The 19301-nt window shown below is 38.1% G+C and overlaps 2 protein-coding genes and 1 non-coding gene across 3 annotated transcripts; 2 read left to right on the top strand and 1 right to left on the bottom strand.

Moving 5' to 3' along the window:
• Positions 1-1157: 1157 nt before the first annotated feature.
• pfdn2 (prefoldin subunit 2) lies at positions 1158-4545 on the top strand. Its single transcript, XM_037759620.1, has 4 exons — positions 1158-1297; positions 2573-2661; positions 2768-2891; positions 3331-4545. Exons 1-4 carry the CDS (start codon positions 1214-1216, stop codon positions 3520-3522), a joined length of 489 nt encoding a protein of 162 aa, XP_037615548.1. The 5' UTR covers positions 1158-1213; the 3' UTR covers positions 3523-4545.
• Positions 4546-5309: 764 nt separating this feature from the next.
• On the bottom strand, positions 5310-5391 carry trnas-gcu. Its single transcript has one exon. It is a non-coding gene; the product is annotated as a tRNA-Ser (tRNA).
• Positions 5392-5401: 10 nt separating this feature from the next.
• Positions 5402-10586, top strand: b4gat1 (beta-1,4-glucuronyltransferase 1). Its single transcript, XM_037759642.1, has 2 exons — positions 5402-6987; positions 8428-10586. The coding sequence occupies exons 1-2, from the start codon at positions 5884-5886 to the stop codon at positions 8617-8619; spliced, it is 1296 nt and encodes a 431-aa protein (XP_037615570.1). The 5' UTR covers positions 5402-5883; the 3' UTR covers positions 8620-10586.
• The last annotated feature ends 8715 nt before the right edge of the window (positions 10587-19301 follow it).

Below are 19301 nucleotides of genomic sequence, written 5' to 3'. Positions count from 1 at the left end.
TTTTTTCTTCACAAAAACTGCAGTAAATATATTTTGTATTATAAAAATAATATAAAAATAAAATAATAATAAAGTAATTTCCTAATAAAACAAATATATATATATATATATATAAAAATGTGTATATATATACATAAATATATATATATGTGTATATATATACATTTATATATATATATATACACACACATATACAGTAAATATATTTTGTGCTATAAAAATAATATAAAAATAAAATAATTTCCTAATAAAACAAATATATATAAATATGTGTGTATATGTTTGTATATATATATATTTATACAGTTTATATATACATATATATGTGTGTGTACATATATATATAAATATATATATATATTTATACAGTTTATATATACATATATATGTGTGTGTACATATATATATATATATATATGTGTGTGTATATATATATATATATACAGCTTATATATACATATATATGTGTGTGTACATATATATATATACATATATATATATATATATGTGTGTGTATATATATATATATATATACAGTTTATATATACATATATATGTGTGTGTACATATATATATAAATATATATATATTTATACAGTTTATATATACATATATATGTGTGTGTACATATATATATATATATATATATGTGTGTGTATATATATATATATATATATATACAGCTTATATATACATATATATGTGTGTGTACATATATATATATACATATATATATATATATATGTGTGTGTATATATATATATATATATATATACAGTTTATATATACATATATATGTATATATATATATATATATACATATATATGTATATATATACATATATATATATATATACATATATATGTATATATATATATATATATATATATATATATATATATATATATATATATACATATATATGTATATATATATATATGTATATATATACATATATATATATATATAAACTGTATATATATATATATATATATATATACACACACACATATATATATACATATATATATATATATATATATATATATATATATATATATATATATATATATATACATATATATATATATATATATATATATATATGTATATATATATATCCAGGTGAAACTGGGCTTGATTTCTAGACAGGCGCTCTGATGAAGCAGCTCTATAACGTTCTGCCCGGGGTCCTTCTCGCTACACCCTTCCATGATGGCAGCCAACAGTAGCAGCACGGGTCTGAAAGCCTCCAACAGCTCCGGAGGGAAACCGACCGGTCCGTCCGCCGAGCAGGTACCGACACCTCCTCCTCAGGCTCCACTAGTCTGCTCAGCCGGTACCGGAGCTGCTCGGTCGAGTCCGGTGAAGCTAGAGCCGCTAATCTGACTCCTGAGCTCTCTGAAGCTAACGTTAGCTTCCTCATAGCCATCATTCTGCTTCATCACGGAGTGAAGCGAGACATGGTGTTTACATTTACAACGTGTTTGTGCTTCTAACACACTGTTTAAGGTGCATTTAGATAAGCACACACCTGTAATGATATGGTGGTATTTGGTAAATAGGTGTTGTCCAGTTAAAGACAGTGTGAGAAGCTCAACCCTTATTTACTAACTTAGTATTCACACTACTATGTAATACTCTCTTACAAAAGTCCTGCTGAATATAGTGGAAGTAGGGCTATATGTTAATACCTTTCTACTTATTCATACATTTTCAGAAGGTAGTCTCTACTATATGTGAAATTATGACAAATGTCTATTACAACTACTTACTAGAGTTGATAAGTCTGACCATAAATCCAAAGGTACATAATGAAGTGTAAATAATTAAAGGGACTGTTTGTAAGAATCAGAAATGCTCGTAAACAGCGACACCTTTGGGTGTTAAGTCAGTGCTCGCTCTACATAGACGTGAACGAGCATCGCTCAAAACAGTGAGACGACAGCTAAAAGCACAATATCACTCTATATTTCACCTGCTTGGCAGTAATGTTAGCTGACCAGACGAAGGTCTCTCCATGAATCAATGCCGATCCTAGTGTTGGCTTTTCCTGCTTCAGCCTTCCGAAACAGGGGAGACATCGGCACCTGGTCGGAGACGATAACGTTTCTCTCTGCGGAGCCCCGTCACTTCACAAGACACGGAAAACCTCTGTTGGTCTGGAGGAGCTGCGGCAGTTATTTCTGCACAAACGTCCATATACATTCACTAGATATTCTCAGAGCTACAAAGTCTTCTGCAGTGTGTAGTGTGCGCGCGTGCACGTCTAGAGGTGGAGCGAGCTGAGTGAAGGCAGGCAAGCAGAGGAGCAGAGACTCCGGCCTTGGAGACCAAAGCTACGGTCTCCCCCGCGTCCTCCGACCGCGGCCAACACTGTTTTGCAAAACGGGCTTCACTAGATATAACTTTGCGGTTTGGGTGCTTCCGTGTAGTTTGTGTTGGAGTCTTGTCTGAACAGCGTAGCTACATGCGAGCGCGCATGGGACACCGACCCAGGTGATTTATACGTGTAAGAAGTTACAAACAGTCCCTTTAAATGTTGTTGACCGCTGTACTTTTCTGTGACAGGTGGTGGCAACATTTCAGAGGATGCGTCAGTCGCAGCGCAGTATGGCCTCTAAATCTGCAGAGTTGGAGATGGAGATCAACGAGCACAGGTTGGTAGCGGATGTTCAGTTACAGTTACCATAAAAATGTATCTGCTGAATGGATCATTTGGGTGGCATTATAGTATATTAACGTGACGTTTTTGTTGCCATCCAGCTTAGTAATTGACACCCTGAGGGAAGTGGATCCTTCGAGGAAATGCTTTCGTCTAGTTGGAGGAGTGTTGGTGGAGAGGACAGTAAAAGAAGTTCTACCAGCCCTGGAAACCAACAAAGAACAGGTACAGTAGCCCAGAACAGACAAACCAAACACTGGCTCTAGAGAGAGCCTTTCACGTTTTTACGTTACCTGAAGGCCACCGTAGTTCTCCAACATGCTTGTAAAACTGCGGTAACGTGAGCCACAGAGTGTAAAACCGTGGTACCGACAGCCGCCGTCTAACTTCCCTTGCTCCTAAAGTAGTGTTACTCTGGTAAGGATACAGCGTTACCATGGTTTTGCACTCGGCATCTCAAGTTACCGAAGTCTTGGAAAGAGAGGAGTGAGCGGAGGTGTACTCAGTTGGTTGCAATCCGCAACCACACCACTAGATACTGCTAAATCCTACACAGTGTATCTTTAACATAATTTAAAACTAGTTAGAAGATAACTTTAGGCACCAATCTAAAATTTAATTTAGTAGAAAAGGTCTCACTCTCTTCCTCTTTTTTTCTCCACAGATCTCCAAAATAATGGAGTCCATCAACACACAGATGCAGACGAAAGGACGGGAGCTCACAGAGTACAGGGAACGCTACAACATCCGGTTGGTGGGCGAGGGCGAAGGAGAGGGACAAGGCCAGTCGGCAGCGTCTTCCAGGGACAGCGAAGGAGGCGGGTCTAAAACCGGAGCTGGCGTTTTAGTGTCGTAGTTTGTAATAATGGAGAGCGACCGTAGGGCCTTATGATTTCTGCAGTACTGAAAATATGGTTGGAGTCACGAAATTTAGGTTTCAAAATTGAACTTTTCACAGGATAACTTTTTTTCCCTTTTGGTTAAATTTCTTCCAGACATACTGCACTTGGTATTGAAGTACTTTGCAAAAGACACAAATTCACTATACATAGTGCTCTGCTTACATATGTGAATGCTAGTGCGCATAACAAATTAAAGGTGTTTGTCTTTCAGTGAAGCTGACTTTTTTTTATTTCTTAAATATTGTTGTACTTTGAGTACTTGTCTTACACATGAGCAAATACATCACTGTCTCAGATTACAGAAGATATTATTTTCCCATGTTAAGATATAATTCCCAAAGGTGCTGGGTTATTAAATAAAAACTAGATCACAGTGCATTTTTAAGTAAACTCGCTTTTGCATTTTGTCAACTCATGATTTTGGACTAACGACTTAAGAATTAGGAAAAATAAAAGCTGATTTCATAGGGCCCTAAAGTAGGTTTGCAAAAAGTCACTCATGCCAAGACAGTACAGGTCCTGGGAGGCATTTTAACAACATGTGTTATGAGCATGAACAAGATATTATTCTGTAAACATGTCACCATAGATCAAAATTAATCTGTCAGCTTTCTCTGTCAAACATTTTATCCATGACTCATAAAATTGTCTCCACAAGTAAGCCATGCACAGAACGGCTGCTGGTTTGTATTCATAATGCGAGGTCAGTTATTGTTCAGTGGTTACTAAAGCGCACGTTATGATCTGACCAGCGAATGACAAGAAGTCAGTGCCACCACAACCTTAATTAATAAACATTTAAAACAACAAAAGTTGTAATATTATTTCTGATCTGTAACACATGTTTGAGCTTGGTTAAAAGTCATTTGTTAAATGCAGCCTAGGACCTGATGTTTGCTGTCTGCACTGTTCATGTAGTTGTAAAGACAAACAAAGTTTTTGTTAATGGTCAAGAATTAAAGAATGTCACAATTGTGCTTTTTTTGTGTGGTGTCTTCAATCTGTTTGTCAAAAAGCCCTTAAATGATATCCACTGTTTACAACTTAACATCACCGCTGAAGTTAAACCCATTCATGCTCCATGCATGTGTGTGGTAAATTTTATATTGAGATTGCATAAAGATAATGCGACCTGTGGACTGCAAAAAATGCAGTCCACTTAAATTGGGGTTGTCTGTCTACACTGATGGAGGAAAATTAAGGTCTAATAGACATTTTCATACAATCATAGCCTTTTCTTACATTATTTATATTAGGCATAATTCATATTAATTGTGTTTTCAGGGGAATTAGGGCAATGAGATTTTTAAAAAACAAATATCGCGTCTGTTTTTGACCTGGGTTTTTGAAAACATATTTTTTCAATTCAAATTAAAGATAGAAACTGCATGAATACCCTAATGTATTTTTGTAAATTATAGGGTGTGCTCCCCCTCAATTCACAAGTGTAGTAAGTATACCATGAGCAAAGCTATTAATTAATTGTTTAGATCTATTCCTTGTGATGGTAATATCTGTGTAAAAAAGCTTTGGTTAAGGCGATGGACTGCTAATTCATTGTGCTCTGCACGCGTGGGTTCGAATCCCATCCTCGTCGAAATCTTTATTTTTTATTTTTTTTGTTGTTGAAAAATTGTATACAATTTTAGATTGTTTTTCTATATTAGTAAATGGTGAAACACCAGACAAATACAGTAATATACAATATTTCAACAACAACAAAAACAAAAAATAAAGATTTCGACGAGGATGGGATTCGAACCCACGCGTGCAGAGCACAATGGATTAGCAGTCCATCGCCTTAACCACTCGGCCACCTCGTCTTATGGACTCCACCACGTCAATAAGGTGCTATTTATAGATGATACACATCCTACCAATGTTCACAATCATTTTTGCTTGTCTTTAACACCGTCACTCTCTCACATAAACTGAACTAAATTGACTGACAATAGCCCCTTTATTCTCAAGCAGTTACAGCTCTGCTAACAGCTAGATAGTGCTACAGGTCGGTGGCAGCCGGTTATGACGTATGTACATGCGCAGCAGCAGCAGCAGCAGCTGAGCAGGATGCATGGTAGCAACTGTGTTGTTATTTGATGGGAGATCACACGGAAACTGGATTAGATCCGTCGTTTTATTCGGTGTTGTCGAGGGCTGTATGGAAATCTGGTGCAGTTATGCAACTAACCTGCAGGATATGCAAGTGTTGGTTGCATTTGCAGCCCCAATAAGGCTGCAGAGTTAGCATTGTGATAGCAAAGGAAACCTGCTTTGTGCACGCTAGTTTTTGCAGTTTTGCAGTTTCTCTGGGAATGCATCTCTCCAAGAAATGCTCCGTCTTCAAAGTGGTGCTGAGTGCTCTGATGATAGTGGCGCTCCTGCAGCTCATCTACCTCTCCTTCTTGTCCCAGTTTCACGGTAAGCAGCAGAGGTACAGGTTCTCGAAGCTCTTTGGAGGCTCTGGGGGCAAAAAAGATGGGCACCAAGAGAAGAACTCGAGGAAGGAGCGTCTGAGGTACTCCCTGTCCACTGGTGGGATCTTTGACAACAGTGGTCAGTACAGGGTGTACAAGAACTTGATCAAAAGTGACTTCACCACCAATCTGAAGCCAGGATCTGACTCCACCTCCAATGTCCTGGCTCTAGCCACACACACAACCATCAACAACCTGCATCACCTGGAGTCTCTTGTGGAAAGGTGGCACAACCCTCTCTCTGTGGCCATATTCGCACACGGGCAGGATGTCAAGTTTGCCACAGCTCTGGTGTACGCACTCAGCTTCTTCTGCCCTCAAATCCAGTCCTTGGTGGACTTCCACTTGGTCTGCCTCTCTGGGGAGATGGCCAGTTTCCCTGAGCAGGACCGTGAACACTTCGCAGGGCTTGAGGACTGTGCGTCTGTGTTTTCCAGACTGGAGTCCCACAGGGATAAATACAAGAACTACGCCATCAGTGGGAACGTCTCCTACCCCAATAACCTTCTTCGCAACGTCGCCCGAGGTGGCACAGAGTCCTCCTACGTTTTGGTCATCGACATCGACATGATGCCGAGCGCTGACCTGCACCAGCAGTTCCTGGCCTTGATCGTGAGGCGTGAGCCGGTGATCGAGGAGGTGTTCGTGTTGCCCGCCTTCGAGATCCGCCACGCCCGGAAGATGCCCGCCAACAAGGCCGAGTTGGTGCAGCTCTACCAGGTCGGCGAGGTCAGGCCCTTTTACGAAGAGCTGTGTCCTCGCTGTCAGGCCCCCACCAACTACTCCCGGTGGGTCAACAGCCACGTTAGAGAGACAGGAACCCTGGAAGTCGCCTACACGCTCACCTGGGTGGACCCCTGGGAGCCTTTCTACATCGGGCCCCACACTGTGCCCCTCTACGATGAGAACTTCAAGCAATATGGCTTCAATCGTATCAGCCAGGTTTGCACAATTTCAACATTTGACTTTGGAAATCCCAGTTGATTAAAAAAAAACAACATAACTCCATAGGTCTGTAAAAAGCTAGTAAGTGGACCAAGAGTTAAGATTTTCTTGTCCAGTGCGGAATGAGGATGCAAAAGAAAAACATTTCTGTCAAATCTACTTTCTTTAGCAGAGATGAAACAACAACAGATGGTATTTTACCCCAAAATAAACAATCTTATTGACTCTCCTTTCTCCAATGGCAGTCCAAACATAAAAGGCAGAACCAATAAGTCAGTATTTCTTTAATTATTATTATCAAATCCCATGAAGAGACCAAAACCAACAAAGCATTAGAGCATCTGGTAATATTTTCTGACAATAAGGAAACAATAAGAACTAGAATTGTTATCACTTCATCATTTTATCTTGTCAGAAATTTCTTTTAAATACAGTCTGAGCTGATTCACTATTTACTAGGGCTGTCAAAGTTAACGATAATAACGCGTTAACACAAATTTGTTTTAACGCCACAAATTTCTTTAATGCATAACTTGCAATTTTTAGGATGCAGCAGGCTCAGTTTTAAAGGTAGAATAGACTGGCATCACATAAAACTAGACAAACCTAATGAATCCATTGTTACCAACCATGTCATACTAGCTTTTCGGGAAAGAGGCCAAATAACGCTCCAAACTTGCGCTAAATTTTGGCGAGGAAAAACGGGTATAGCCATTTTCAAAGGGGTCCCTTGACCTCTGACCTCAAGATATGTGAATGAAAATGGGTTCTATGGGTACCCACAAGTCTCCCCTTTACAGACATGCCCACTTTATGATAATAACATGCAGTTTTGGGGCAAGTCATAGTCAAGTCAGCACACTGACACACTGACAGCTGTTGTTGCCTGTTGGGCTGCAGTTTGCCATGTTATGATTTGAGCATATTTTTAATGCTAAATGCAGTAAAAACTGTGATATCATGTCTGAGCTCTCTGAAGTCTGAGAAAATAACCTTAATCATATCATCAGGGTCATATTGGGCATATTTTTTGGCAGTAAGCCTGTGTTATAAAATGGGGGTGTGGAGTTCCAAAGACAAGGGCATTTACCAAGCAGGGAAGGTCTAATGACAGACGCTATTGAGTTGCATTGTGGGAAGCTAAGAGCCAGTGTTTTTGGAGTCAAAGTCAAGATATCTCGACCTCTGCTGCTTCGGTTTTGACTTCTCCCATGATGAATGCTGTCCATACCATTACGTCTCTTTGCCCTTGCTTCTACCCATCTTCCTCATGCCGTACTTCATCCTCCTTGTTTCCAGTCTGTTCTTCTAGTTGTCACCTTTCTTCTCACCTCCTCTGTCCTCTGCTTAACCCGTCTCGTCCGTCATTCTCACGTCCTCTCATCACATCCCACTTCCATGTCTACCTTTTCACCGCGTCTTTCTGTCTCCCTGCAGGCCTGCGAGCTCCACGTGGCCGGATTCAAGTTCTCGGTGCTGAGCTCAGCCTTCGTGGTGCACCGGGGCTTCAAGATCCAGGGGGAGTTCCACGCCAGGAAGGACGAGGAGAACAAACGCAACCGGGTTCTGTTTCGCAGCTTCAAAGAGGGCCTGAAAACCAAATACCCATCCTCCAACCGACGGTGCTGAAACGAGATGAGGGCTACACATCCTGCCTCTACAGTTTTCTTAATTTTAGAAAGGCTATCTCTTCCCAACACGTCCTAGCTTTTCTTTGATTTTTTTTTGTGATGACGGCACAGCAGGAGTTTCATCTAATGCAACGCTCGGGTTTATTTCAAGTCCCTCTGAAAGTGAGCAGCAGGGATCTCTGGGGATCTCTGAGAAGTAAGAAATGATCATTCAAGACTGTAAAACTGGTTAGCAGCTTTTTTTAATCAAATGCATATCCAACATCTGGATGGCCATTTGATCGACATTAATGTTTAAAGCAAATGAGGTACATTTTCTATTTTAAAACATTTTTGAGCTTGTCCAGATACGAAAATAGACACGGATGTGACTGCAAGCCAAAGCGTCTCTACATATTCACTCAGAGAGAGATCCTGTGAAACACAAAGTTAAAGGTTCGACACTTCATGACAGCTGATCAAAGATTGCCTCGTTCCTCAAAGTCCAACTGAAATCACATTTAGTCTGTCAAAAGCCATTAATAGTTGAGTTTTTTTATTAAAAAAAGAAAGAAAAAAGGGTCTTTCTATCCCAAAGATAGAACTGTGATGTTATCGCTACTACAATATGACTGGCTGCTGTACGAAAACAAGTTTTCCGTACACGTGGAAAATAAACTGACTGGTTAATGCAAATATAGGGGGCACAATCAGGAAAAGGGAGAATTACTGGTATATATTTTTTTGGTTTCATGATTGTGCCCCTTATATTTACCTCCGCCAAGGCCAAGGGTCTATATGCAAATCAATTTCAGTTGGACTTTAAATTTGGGTCAACAAAACTCTAGCCTGGTTCAAGACATTTTTATCAGATATTTTCAGCTATTCCATAATAATAATAACAATGAAGTGAAAGTCTGATTACCAGGTTAACTACAATCCCAGTTTTCCACAAATGTATCACTAGATTTTCAGTATGAATGTCGTGTCAATCAATGATGTGGTCCGACCACCAGGTGGCAGCGGATACTTGTGTGAGTGTTAAGTGCAGTGTTGCAGTGAATATTTGAGCCTGAAGTGAGTGTTAAAACACTTACATCAGAACACAGGGATTACACAACAACATGCAGTGTTGTTTGGCGCTCAGGGGGATGTAAATGTACGCCGCGCCACATCTGTCAGCACATTTTCAGACGTTCTCATCGCAAACTGTCTGAAGAGATCACCCCACAGGTCATGAGGACAACAAAGCACTGGGAAACTTTACATAGAACATTGTACGACACAATGATTTCACCAACACTGTGGGAAACTACTGTATTATAACACGGAGGATCTGACGCTGGGAGTCGGTTAGATTATTCTCTATATGATGTGGGCTACAGGTGGAAATACTGCACAATCAAAATGTTAACCACGAATAAATAAGCCTGTGTTATCGAAATGTTTATCTCAACACCACTACAAAATATCTCATATTATTCTGTAACTTACAGCACATATCATCTTTAAACCTTGACTATCACTCTTATTATATAAACAGCATATGTACTGTATGCATATACAAAACATGTTTGGTTACTTTTAAGTGTTAAGTTGTAATTTTGGAGAATACTTGTAGTGTTTTGTGATATATTTATTGTGAAAATCTTTTTTCCTTCAAATGGAATTAGTTGAACCATCTTTTTTAAAAATGACCCCAAGCAGGAAAACTGTAGCATGAAATTGTGTTTAGTGCGGAAAAAGTGATCATTTTTTGTTTTAGAACCACTATAAACTCATTTTAATTTGGTATTTTTTTGGAGTGAGATCAATTTAATGTTGTGTGATGATGTGATGTGATGTTTCATTTCTCATGTCTTTTCCTTACTTGAATTCTTTTTTTTTTTTGTATTTATTTTTTTCTTTTGTGTTCACAAAATACAATGCCTGATTTGTATTGTTGGGACTTCTATTAAACCTACTGGATGACTTTTATTAGACCCATAACTGTCACTCATTGTACTTATAATTGTTATACAAGATACAGTCAGTTGAAGGGCTGCTCGATTATGGCCAAAATAATGATTATTTTGGTCAATATTGAGATTACGATTATTTAACACGATTACTCATTTACTTTGGAAACATCATGCATTTAAAAAGAAGATTTTGTAGCATGCATTTTAAAATTAAAGGGAGACACTGCAGGCAAAAACATTGTTTTTTATGACCTGGTCCATTTGAGATATGGGGCTATTTTGCTTCCATAACATGTCTTCTTTCAGACTTGTGCAAAGAAAACATCCAAAATACACATTTAGGTGTTTATTTTACTACACATTGTCTATATGTGTCGGTAGATTTCTCTTAAATTCACCAGAAGATAGAATTAGATAATACCTCATTTGCATATTGAAACATTTCAAACTTGTTGTACAAAAAAATAACTGTCTTCTAAACGAGTGCGTCATTGCGAAACAGAATCGAGCGCAATAATTGGTATATGTCGATTATCTTGTTTTCATAAACGTTGGAAGCCAAAAACGTAATTGAAATTTGATTAATTGCACAGCTCTAGTCAGTTGTTACAACTACTGAACAACGTCCTCAGTCATCAGATTCAATCGATTAACTTCACCGGAGGGATTCGTAATGACAAGTAATGTCAACAGTGTTTCTGGAAGTATCACTTAAATATTGGTGAAGAAGCGGAGGGCATGTGCAGAGCTTAATATTAAGAAACATGATCTTAACAAACATATTACAGCAGATGTCACTCATTTGAGCAAGTGAATATAGGGTAAAAAAAATCTTAACTAATAGATATCACCATGATATATACCATGATAGATATACATTATTTTTTGTATTACAAGTTTTATGAAAATGTATGTTTAAATATGCAAATGAGGCATTATCTTACTAAATATGTGCTAATTTGCATAAATCCAGTTTCATTTTGTTGACATATTAGAGTCAAAGGTTTTTACAGAGGGGATTTTGGATATCTCTTTTTATCAATCCATAAATCATAAAATACTGTCAACAGCCATAAAACAAATCTATTTTTGCCATGTTTTTAGGAATAAAATATTCTATAAATCAGGCTATGAATGATACATGAACAAACCCCTCTGTAAAAACCTTCAGAATATACAGTAGATAGGAAGGAAACTGTAAAATTTGTTGAATGTAAGTGCTACTGAAGTGGAGATTTCTGACTCGGAGAGAGAAAAACCTAATTTTGAGAAAGCGACCTTTAAAGATATGGTTCGTAAAATTTCATACATTTTGAAGACACCCCAGGTGAATATGGTAAAAATGTTTAACTACTAGATATTACAATGAAACTTCCCCAGTTGATTACTGACATTAAGACAATAATTCTTTGTATTACAAGTTTTATGAAAATGTATGTTTAAAAATGCAAATGATGCATTACCTTATTAAAAATGTGCTAATTTGCATACATTTCCAGAACAGAAATGTGAACATTGGATAAAGCCAGGTTCAAAAGACTTGTTTCATTTTGTTGACATATTAGAGTCCAAGTTTTTTTACAGACAAAACATCTATTTATCACTCCATAAATCAGAAAATATTGTCAACAGACATAAAAAACAAAACAATTTTCTGCATGTCTTTTTAGGAATAAAAAGTTCTATAAATGAGGCTACGAATGATGTATGAACAAACCCCTCTGTAAAAACCTTCAGAATATAGATAGGAATGAAACTGGAAAGTTTGTTGTATGTAAGTGCTGCTGAAGTGGAGATTTCTGGTTCAGAGTATGAAGGAAATGGCCTTTAAAGATATGGATTGTAAGATTTCATACATTTTGGAAAAATGTTAACGAATAGATAGCACCATGAAACTTCCCTAGTTGATTACTTACACTAAGACAATTATTTTTTGTATTACAAGTTTTGTGAAATGTTATGTTTAAATATGCAAATGAGGCAGTATTTAATGGTAACTTTTGGTGAATTTAGGAGAAATCTACCGTCGCAAATAGACAAAGTAGTAAATAAACACCTAAATGTGTATTTTGGAGATTTTCTTTCCGCTAGTCTGAAAGAAGACATATTATGGAAGCAACATAGCCCAAAATCTCAAAATTGACCAGTATATGAAAAACTATGTTTTGGTGTGTCTCCCCTCAAATTGTGTCTGCAGGGATTTGTAGTTTTGTCTTTTCGATGGGTCATTCACAGCGAGACAAACTACAAGATATCAGTAGGAGTATCGTTCACCAAGCGCTTGACACAGTTGACATGAACCTGTGGTGTAACATGTCTTAAGATGGGGGTTTAAAGGCATCCCTGCTCCAATAGCGTGTGGTGGGTGATTACAAGGCGAGTCGCGCCAGCAGCATCCAATTAAAAGCTCCTATTTAGTAATTAAGATCTGCATTAAAGTGGACTTTAAGGAGTTCCAAGTAAGGCTCCTGCTTGATATGAATCACTTCCGTAATGAAGCCCAAACACCTACACCACCTGAGTAACCAGCTAATATTTCTAAACGTTTTTAATTATTTAATATCTCTGTATGACAAAAGTTTTTAGAAAGTTGACGCAGAAAAATAAACAACATCTGTGTTTCGAGTAGCTTGCCCGATTGTTGATGGGAGGACAGGCCATCTGTTGGTAAAGTAGAGCACGTGTGACATTCGGCGCTTGACGACCGTCTGAGGCACTTCGGCATTTTGTGGCTAAGCCTGCATTACCGGGCTGGATAATGAGCCGGGCATGCGAGGGCTGGTTGCACGCAACTTGGCTTTAGGCGGGCTTTCATTGAGCACAACTAATCACCGCGTTCCACCTGATCAAGTTGTGTGGCGTCTGTAGTTATCTGGCACTTTTGCTTTCTGGTCAATTTATCACGCCTTCCTCTCCGAATATGCGCTCTTACTCCAACGTAAAAGCACGTACCGACCAATTTTTTTTTTACATTTTTAAGGAAGATTATTCTTATCAATGTTTTTTTTCCACACTCCTTCGAGCTACGACTTTTTCTTACAAGGTTTATGTAAAAATGCGTACATTCAAAACACAACTTACTCCTTAAATAAGCTGTTGGCATTCACACTACTCATGTTTCTTCTCCCCATCTCCCCCTCGTCCCGGGTGTTAATAATGTGGCAGAAGGTGCAGAAATGTTGGGTGGGGGGCGGCTTGTGTGGATCAGCAGAGGCAGGTTTGGTGAGGTAAAGTGGGGTTATATCGACAGCTTTGGGGAGTGGAGGCTTATCTGGGTCAGAGAGCTTTACGACATAAGCAATTAGGGCTGCCCTCTCTTGTGTACGCTAGCAGGAGGGAGGCCTCCCGCCATCTAGATTAGCCGCCCTGCTAAGGCCAGGAGAGCTCCGCGGCTTCTGGACGGTGGAGGGAACCAGCTGGAGGGCGAGATGAGCAGGCGGTGGTGGGGGGGGGGGTCCTCAACGAGGGCAACGAGAGCAAGGGGTCAGCATGCAGGCGTCGTGGACATATGGGCCCTTCTGGGTCAGTGAATGGGTGAGAGATGAGGAGTCAATGACCCATGGCGATGAAAGGAATTCGCAAAATGAAACGTGGGTACAAACAAATGGGTTGTTTGTCCAGCGTAGCATGTTTAACAGAAGAGAAAAAGGACTATAGAGGATGTTTATGCCACTCAGCTTAACATCAGTGATTTCTTCTAATGAGCCACTTGACTGGAAGGATTTGCGAAGTGATTAGGACACATGGTTAGGAGAAATGGTTCAAGAGGTCTCTCCACTTATTGAATGAATATGTTTACTGAAAATACTGACTTACAAATAGATTACAATTACATACTTGTGTATTTGCCACACTGTCCCTCACCCAAAAATACAAATATGGAGAAATTTAACAAAAAGTTCAGCCAATAATGCGTAGTTAAAAATCAACATTTTACTGCTGCTCCCTAAACTTTCCTGAAGGCAAGCCGGTTGGCAGGGTTATGAAAAACTTACTGCAACTAATGATTATTTTCATTGTCGATTAAGCTGTCCATTATTTTCTCGATTAGTTGTTTGGTCTATAAAATGTGAGAAAATGGTGAAAATGTCCAAGATGACGTCCTCAAATGGCTTGTTTTGTCCACAACTCAAAGATATTCAGTTTACTGAGAAAGAAATCAGATAATATTCACATTTAATAAGCTGGTATCAGAGAAATTTGACTTTTTTTTCTTTAAAAAAAAATCACACAAACTAATTTGATTATCAAAATAGTTGGCGATTGTTTTAATGGTTGTGAACTAATTGATTAATTGATTACTTGTCGCAGCTCTAGTCTTCATTATTTTTTGATTAATCAATAAATCGCTTTATAGAATGTCAGAAAACAGGGAAAAATATCCGTCACAACTCCCTAGGTTCCAAGATTTCTCCGAACTGATTTATTGTCAAACCAACAATCCATAAATTTACGTCACTATTTTATATTTACTTTACTTTATTTTATTCCTTAGATGATCTTTTTGCATATTTTATGAGCATTTTTGAAGGAACCTGAGACCAAAGATTTTCATTTCCAATCTAATTGACAAATGACAAATAAACAACCTTGAAAACCCAAACATGTTACAATATTACACTTTATAATGATATAAAACAGAGATACGTAGCAGCAAACAGTCACATTTGAGAATAATGATTATGATTAAATTAATTATCTGTCACCGACTAATTGTTTCAGCATTATTAAAGTCGTTTTTATGCTCCATATATCTTGAACAACTTCTTTCAAATCAAGGCTGAAGACTTTTATGTTTGCTGCTGCTTTTTATTAAATCAAATAATTATTAATTTCTTACACTGCACTGTATTCTTGTATTTTATACCAGACTTATTATGATTTAACTTGTTTAATTTTTTATTATTTATTCTCTTGGTCTTAAAAGTGGTTTACAGATTATGTATAACTTAAGTGTGTTATTATTATTATTATTATTCAGTGGGTTTTATTTTCCATTTCATCTTATTTTATCTTTTATAATGTATTTCTTGATGCTTTTAATGTTTTATGTAAAGCGCTTTGAATTGCTTTGTTGCGGAAATGTGCTATATAAATAAACTCCATCTTCTCTGTTCTTTTAATCTCAATAAAATAACTTTAAAGTTCGACAACTGTAGTTTCTTATTACTGAAACCGGGAGTTGAAGTTCCAGTTAAGAGCTGCAATAACGATTATTTTCACTATTGATCAATCAGTAAAAAAAAAATGCCTTTCACAATTTTAAATGTCTTGTTTTGTCCAATAAATAGTCAAAAAATCCCAAAGATGTTGAATTTACAATGATATAAGAGAGAGTGGAGCAGCAAATACTCACATTTGAAAAGCTGGAACCACATACTGTTTGGCATTTAACTTGAAAAATGTATTTTTTTAAAATTAATTATATCTTTTATTGACACTTAGCAACAAACATACTTCCATGAAATGAGTCACAGACTCTGTATACATACATCACCCACCTATGTCTGTCTAAAGTGCCGCATTTTAAGATTTGTTATACATAGAAAAAAACAAACATTGAAAATCTTGAACAAAATAGGGAGTGATCTTTTCGTTACAATCATAGATTTGCAAAAATAAAATCTGGCCTGTGGGGTGTTACATAGTTAACCAAGTTTTCCCAGCGTGACACAAATTATTCCTTGTTATGGTTAACCTATGCTGTTATAAATGTGTTTTAAATTTCATTATTGTTGACTTTTCGTAAAAAACTCTTATGTTCAACATTTTATTTTGGCCTATGTTTTTATTCTGTATTGTTTTTATCTTGATGTTTGCACTATTTCAACTTATGTAAAGCACTTTGTAACTATGTTTGGAAAGGTGCTTTACAAATAAAGTTTATTATTATACTGTAATGTCCATCCATGCATCTAAAGTTGGGCTCTCCTGTGATAACCATCTCCTTGTAAGAGCCTTTTTACCAGCTACCAGCAATATATTTAATAAATGTTTGTCTCTTTTCAGACATTCTTGAGGCATAAGTCCAAAAAAATAACTCTCCAGGGGAACATGACATCTGAAAATATCTCGTAAGGCATTATGAATCCCTGAAATGTTGAATGACGGGACAATCCCAGAAAACATAGTAATGATGTGCATTTAGATTTCCACAATTTCTCCAACAAACTTGAAAAATGATGTATAAAACATCTCAACCTCAATATTCTCCAATGCCCTCTTCTAGTAACACCTTTATAACCTCACCTCTTCTTCTCCTTATACATGTGAAGTGTTACATGTTAATTAGATGCATGTGAACACGGACACAGTCTTTCTTGATTGTAACCACGTCTCTGTCTGAGATGCAGCCATCCGTTTCACTTAAACAAGTGGAGGCTTAACCGCCATCAATGCCAGCTTTGGGAGAAGTTTACCTGTCTGCTTACGGGAGAAAAAAGCCTCTCAGGCAAAGGGCACGCATATCACTCTGCCTCTAAACCTGCTGCTCTTGGACGCCCGGGCTACCCGCACTTTAAATGTATCCCGCTAAAGCCAGACTATCCGGGCTGGAGGACAGAAGTAATGAGACGTGACACTGCCCGGGGGAAAGAAAAGGAGGCCTAACGGATATAGGTAATCCTTCTCACCAAGCTCTTAGCCTCCCACCCCGGCTGTCACATGAACCCCAGAGGGAAAACACACATCAGACATGTACACGAGAATACACACACACACACAGGTGAGTAATCATTTAAAGTCAGCGTGTTTACATATGGCGTGCTGCGCTGCAGAAAAATTCACACACAAAGTGAAGCATTAAAACATATGTTCTCTGCCACACACACACACACACACACACACACACACATTTTACAGTGGGCGCCGTGAGTTAATTCTGAACCGATCGATCGAATGCCATTCAGCAACAGATGATGGAAGCTATGATTCAATTACCCCCATGTTTGCACAACACAACCTGGGTGTATGCCAACAATGTCTCAAAGATTGCCTGAAGGATTGCAGTGATATCATCATGCCTTTGCTACTGATATTTTCAAAAATTTCTATCAAAAGAAGCACTAAAGATTCAACTGATTTTACTGTAAAGATACCGTAATCTTTGGCTGACCACTTACTCTAACACGGGAGATTAAGTGGGATTTATATGACAGATTAAATTTTAGTTGAGCGATCAGCCCCTGTATCAAAGGATCACGCAACATGACAAAATCAATATAAGCTAGTAGTGAGGGTGACTGTATTTGCTTTCTTTGGCCTGTCCTCGACCAAGGAAATTCTTAGTCGACTAATCGATTAGTTGACTTAATGAGTTTCTCCACAAAGAATCACTCAAAAAGCACCAGTTTAAATCTTGTGTTGACCAGAGGTGTGCTCAGAAGAGTCTTGGAAATATGTCATTCAGCATGAAAAACTACTAATCGACTACAGAAATCTAAGTCGACTACGACCAGAATGACAGATTAGTCGACAGAGAGCCCAACTGCTTTGTGAATTTTCTTGCTGTCATGATGTCAGAGTTTCTTTGCATCTAAAACGCCGCAGTTGGTGTTATCAAGGTAGTCAAAGGGAGAATTGGTGAATAATCCCTAAATAATAATAATAACAGCATGAGAGTTTATCTATATCCAGCAGACTAATTTAACTATTAAGGCCCTGACACACCACGCCGACGGCTGGCCGTTGGACGGTGAGCGTCCGTCGGCCTAGTTTTTGCGATGTTTTCTCGCAACGTTCTCTCTAGTCTGCCCGTGTCGGAGCTTTTTCGGCCAATTCAGCATGTTGAATCGGCGGTGAGAGAAATCACTCTTATTGGCTGTTCAGCTTAAACAAATCATGTCCAGTCTTTGCGGTGTGTTCGGGTGCAACTTGTCGGCCAAAACAAAGGCGACGTGAGGCGACGCAACAGGCGGCCTTCGTCGCCGCTAGTTCTCTGATGTCGGGTTGGTGTGTCCCCAGCTTTAGCAAATGACAGACTAATTCAAGTAGATTTTGAGTATGTGTGTTAAAAGCAAATAAAGTATGTATTTTTTAAGGCCCTTATCAGACAGAGCATGTTTAAGCAAACTGCAAAAAACGCTCTGTCTGAACGGGTGTCTTCACCAAAAAAAAAAGGGCAGCGCGGTGCACTTCAACTCGCAAAATACGCTCAGACTGATCGCAGCCTAATGAGTCAGAATACATACTGAAACTGATTTTGGAATGTATTGTCCCAAGTAAATGAAGGAGCTGCTCAAAGCTGCACCAAATTAAAAGAATTAGACGACATAAATTCTACACAGAAACGATTTGTTTGTTCAATCCAGCTTTGACTAAATATTTACCAGCCTACTTTGGCCATTGTGATTGGAAAGTTTACACACACATGTGCAAAACTTCAATATTAAATGCACAAAACAGTCAAAATATGAGATGTGAGAAAGAACGCTGTTGAGCATTATGGCAGAAGACTAGAGCTGCAACAATTAATCGATTAGTTGTCAACTATAATATTAATCGCCAACTATTTTGATAATCGATCAATTAAGTAATTTTTTAAGAAAAGATTCTCTGATTGCAGCTTCTTAAATGTAAATATTTTCTGGTTTCTTTACTCCTCTATGACAGTTAACTGATTATCTTTGAGTTGTGGACAAAACAAGACATTTGAGGACGTCATCTTGGACTTTGGGAAACATTTTTCTCCATCCCCCGACCCATGTTTTCAGACATGAGCCTATAGAAAACATACAAAGTG

The sequence above is a fragment of the Sebastes umbrosus genome, chromosome 22 (assembly GCF_015220745.1).
Source record: "Sebastes umbrosus isolate fSebUmb1 chromosome 22, fSebUmb1.pri, whole genome shotgun sequence".
Classification (NCBI taxonomy): domain Eukaryota; kingdom Metazoa; phylum Chordata; class Actinopteri; order Perciformes; family Sebastidae; genus Sebastes; species Sebastes umbrosus.
Note: the sequence above shows the minus strand (reverse complement) of the source record. Positions and strands in the feature narration are given on the sequence as shown.

Bases quoted from the DNA above. Each gene is read 5' to 3' on its own strand.
- pfdn2 (XM_037759620.1), top strand. From the start codon at position 1,214: ATGATGGCAGCCAACAGTAGCAGCACGGGTCTGAAAGCCTCCAACAGC. The intron at 1,298-2,572 runs GTACCGACACCT...TTTCTGTGACAG, and splicing joins CCGGTCCGTCCGCCGAGCAG to GTGGTGGCAACATTTCAGAG. The intron at 2,892-3,330 runs GTACAGTAGCCC...TTTTCTCCACAG, and splicing joins TGGAAACCAACAAAGAACAG to ATCTCCAAAATAATGGAGTC.
- b4gat1 (XM_037759642.1), top strand. From the start codon at position 5,884: ATGCATCTCTCCAAGAAATGCTCCGTCTTCAAAGTGGTGCTGAGTGCT. The intron at 6,988-8,427 runs GTTTGCACAATT...GTCTCCCTGCAG, and splicing joins GCTTCAATCGTATCAGCCAG to GCCTGCGAGCTCCACGTGGC.